Genomic DNA, 4,081 nt, shown 5'->3' with positions numbered 1-4,081 from the left:
CACAGAGAATCTAGAGAAGTGAAAAAAATTTATAGTTGTGTATCTGAGATACCTGTGTTGCAACCGCAGGCCTTGTGCAGCAATCGCAACACTAAAGATTTGATAGCCAAGGAAGAAAGTTGTGATTGCGGTCCTTGTACCCGTGTAAAGAAGATCAAGTTGTCCCTTGCGAAAAGCTTGATGCACTATCTCCCTTCAACCCTTTGAGCGAATGTAGCAAAAGAAAAGGAAGGAATATCCATAGATCAACCCCATCATCTCCACCGTGTAGGAACTATGAGATTACCCAAAGACACTTTCGGCATCCATGGGTCACGGACCGACCATAGAACCGATTTAAATAAGTGGAACGCATTAACTGTCCACTCTCAGGTTGGGCAGTCAGGGTCGGAGAAGGGTAATGACTCATTCATAAAACCAGTGTTCTTAAGACCAAAGAGTTGGGTGGAAAGGCAGAAGAAGATGTCATTCATTTGATGAGAAATAAAAAGGAATACCAGAAACTCTCAATGTCAATGTCGACCCAGCAGCCTTCGCCGTTGGTTAGCACTATAAGCACAATGAATTCCTTTACACCTCAAGATAAGATGACAAAAAAGGTAAGATAAGGTAACTGCCTTATAAGAGAAGCTAATATAATCTAGAACTGTTGGCCCTATGTAACAGTTGAAATATTTGAATGGATCCTCTTTTCCTTTGCCTGATTTATTAAGCAACAAATCAACGTTCGTGGATGACTCATTCATGATCCACAACCACTACTTTACTTTAATGTCATATATAAATCTGTGCCATCATCTTGTCAACTTTTGTCATACAAGACTAATAATTTTACTATGAACCAAAATCCTTCTCTTACTTTTACTCAACTTTGTAAAAGCAGCTTACATCATAAAGCAAATCTTCCAACTCAAAAGTTGATAACACCACATGTGCAACACAAATCTTGATAATAAAATAAGACAGCATGAGATAGTTTACTTTAATTAAAAAGACAGATAAAAGAAGACATTTTCAAAAACCTTTGCAGCAAATTGAGAAATATTCTATTTTGATGACCCATAGCTGACTCATGCAACAGTTAGTAGTTAAAAGATTCATCAACTTTGCCCAAACTGCTGTATATATATATAGTGCTGCAAGGAATGTTATCAAACCATTAACCAAAACATAATAATATCTCAGTTACCTTCACAATATATCAATTCTCTTCAAAATCAGAAGTCACAATGAAGAACTTACTCGGTAGAAATGAGGTGGGTGTTCCCATGAGTTCAGCAGTATACTCATTTGAACGGCAGCAAAAAAGACTACTGTCTCTATCTGCTTGCCAAGACCATCTTCCATCTGCAACTTCAAAGCACTTATCGAAAATAAAGCAAAGTGAGTATTTTCCCTCGAAGAATAATCATTTTGTTCTTTTATAAGTTGTAAAGAGTATTAATGACCCCCGAAGAATAGATCATTAAAATTAAATATTCTTGAATATGCAGGAAAATCTGTAATTAGTAAGATGAACAAACTTGGAGAAAGGATGGACTGTCTTGCACAAGGCATCCGCGAGCATGGTGAGCAATTGTATTCATGATGAAGGCTTAAAAAGAACAATAAAAAATTCACTGAGACAATCATTTGTTTAAGTCAAAAATTAGTATTTCAAAGTTGAAATTGTGTACGGACATGAGAGGAAATGAAAAAGGTGAAGTATTGTGAATGAAAACCATCATCCCACTAGAAAAACTCCTTAAACAAGTTTTTTAATACTTTCACAACCATTTCAAATACTGAAGTTCAATATTTATAAACTTGCAAATAATGACATTAGTATTTGCAAGTGAAATCGTGGTCAAACACAAGTGGTAATCTAAACAACAACAGATAAAGGGAGCCAAGATGTACAAAATTTTGCATAAGCACTATTAATATGTATGACAGGAAGTACTGATTGTAAATTTCTTAATTTTCAACTTTAATTGTGCAGTGAGCCTTAGCCCGAAGCTAACGGAAACTGTGAAGGGAAAATTGAGCCTTGGGGCAAAAATCCTTCAAGTAGGAGGGTTGGAGAAAATATTCAGGCAGAAGTTTAGTGTTAGAGATGATGAAAAGCTATTGAATGTTTGTCAATGCTATTTATCAACTACAGCTGGTCCAATAGCAGGCCTTCTCTTCATCTCTACCGAAAAGATTGCTTTCTGCAGTGAGAGATCAATAAAGCTCTTATCTCCAACTGGAAAGTTGCTTAGAATCTACTTATAAGGTACCACTCTGCTCCGTTTTTCTTCCAACTCTTAATTTGTATCCACTTAAAGCATAATCTAATAAGTCGGTTCACAATTGCAGGTATCAATCCCAATAAGTAAGACAATGAAAGCAAAAGAGAGTGAAAATAGGGAAAAACAATCACAGAAGTATATACAAGTAATTACAGAGGATGATTTTGAGTTCTGGTTTATGGGATTCCTTAATCATCAAAAGACTCTGAGATATCTGCACCACGCAATTTCAAGTACTTCAAGCAGCTAACATGACAACATATTTTCCATTCTTTTTTCTTTTTTTTTCTTCTTACTTGCATTCATCAATGGAAAATGTTGATGCAAAACTAATGTACAGATCTGTTGAAACTTGTAGTTAGCTCCTTCGCTCAAAGGAGATTTTAGGTGTTTTAGGCTGAGCTGTTAACACAAATGTATAGACTTATTGTGAAAGTAATGCAGTCAGAAGGCTAATTCATCTTTTGGGACTTCGCATCGTGATCACTTCCTAGCAAATCGCACTGTTCGTCGAAAGACATATTTAAGATATTATGGAAGTTTCCAACAAGGGGAGCCCCCTTGATATTTTTCACCTGTGAGGATTGAGCTGTCAAAAGAGATTATCCAAATGTTCTTGGATGGGTAGTCGAATTGGGGGATTAATCTTTTTTTCTCCTTTATATAGAATCTAATCAATCTCTTAGAGATCATGAGAACCTTGTGATTTGATATAATTTATTTATTTTTTTATCAGGTAAATATTTTCATTATTAACAAGGCCAAAATAGGCCATATACAAGAGGTATACCTACCAGTAAAGGACCTACACAAAGATATGGTTCTATACAAAAGACACCCAATCCTCTATACAACCCGTAACTACATGGGTGCAAAAAAAAAAAACAAATAAGGGATCGAAGACTACTCCTCAACAGCCAAAAACTCGATTAATGCCGTAGGAACAACATTCTATGCCCTGCACTTTCTCCTGCTTCTTCTAGATTTCCNAAACAACAAATCTTTCACAATTCTTGGAATTGCCCATGACATTACAAACCAGCTGAACATGTCCCACCACAGTCTCGTGGCCTAGCTACAATGTAGCAGAAGATGATTTACGTCTTCGCCTGCCTCCTTGCATAAGTAATACCAGCTGATGCAAATAACTTTTGTTTTCCTAAGTTTCTTAGACGTCAAGATCACCCCTCTAGCAGCTAACAAAGTGTAAAAGCACACCTTCCTCGGAACCTTGGGAATTCGAAGACTTAACAGGAAAACCCTCCTCAACTCTCAATAAAAGCTTCTAATAGAAGGCTTGACAGAAAAAACACCATCGTTTCCCGACTTTCATCTCGTCGAATCGTACCTGTCAACTGCCTCACAATGCTGATGCAGTAACAGTAACATCCTTTCAAACTCATTCACCTCCCAATCCTGGAAAGCTCTCCTGAACCTCAAATCCTAAAACGCTACTTCCCCTTGTGTCCTCAGGGACATCTGTTGGACTACCACTCCCCGCTAAAAATTTTCCCGACAGTCACTCAAGCACTTGTATCGTATCTCGTTCCATCCGAATAGGTTTCAAAGCAATCAGTACAGCACAACAGAGGATCCCATTCAGTATCGTCTTTGTTTGTGAATATTAATGTGTCCTATCTTCATGATATATTATTCCCATTGATTGTGATCAAACTGCGTTCCGAGTGTCTTTATAGAGAAGAGAGAAATCTTCCCCTAAGATAGTCAGGGATAAACCGCTCTACAGAACAGGGGACAGGAACAGAAGTAAAAAACCCCGATAAGATTAAGCAATCAGCCGCTGTCAC

General features: G+C 37.3%; 1 protein-coding gene across 1 annotated transcript; it reads left to right on the top strand.

Moving 5' to 3' along the window:
* Positions 1–1,138: 1,138 nt before the first annotated feature.
* Positions 1,139–2,814, top strand: LOC125852411 (putative GEM-like protein 8). The gene is made up of 3 exons (XM_049532148.1): positions 1,139–1,383; positions 1,494–1,568; positions 1,982–2,814. The coding sequence occupies exons 1-3, from the start codon at positions 1,230–1,232 to the stop codon at positions 2,254–2,256; spliced, it is 504 nt and encodes a 167-aa protein (XP_049388105.1). The 5' UTR covers positions 1,139–1,229; the 3' UTR covers positions 2,257–2,814.
* Positions 2,815–4,081: the final 1,267 nt, after the last annotated feature.

Source organism: Solanum stenotomum, unplaced genomic scaffold, assembly GCF_019186545.1.
Source record: "Solanum stenotomum isolate F172 unplaced genomic scaffold, ASM1918654v1 scaffold35042, whole genome shotgun sequence".
Taxonomy (NCBI): Eukaryota; Viridiplantae; Streptophyta; class Magnoliopsida; order Solanales; family Solanaceae; genus Solanum; species Solanum stenotomum.
The sequence above is the reverse complement of the archived record's forward strand: the minus strand, read 5'-3'. Positions and strand labels throughout refer to the sequence as shown.

Bases quoted from the DNA above. Each gene is read 5' to 3' on its own strand.
- LOC125852411 (XM_049532148.1), top strand. From the start codon at position 1,230: ATGAAGAACTTACTCGGTAGAAATGAGGTGGGTGTTCCCATGAGTTCA. The intron at 1,384-1,493 runs GTGAGTATTTTC...TTGAATATGCAG, and splicing joins CTTATCGAAAATAAAGCAAA to GAAAATCTGTAATTAGTAAG. The intron at 1,569-1,981 runs GTGAGCAATTGT...TTAATTGTGCAG, and splicing joins ACAAGGCATCCGCGAGCATG to TGAGCCTTAGCCCGAAGCTA.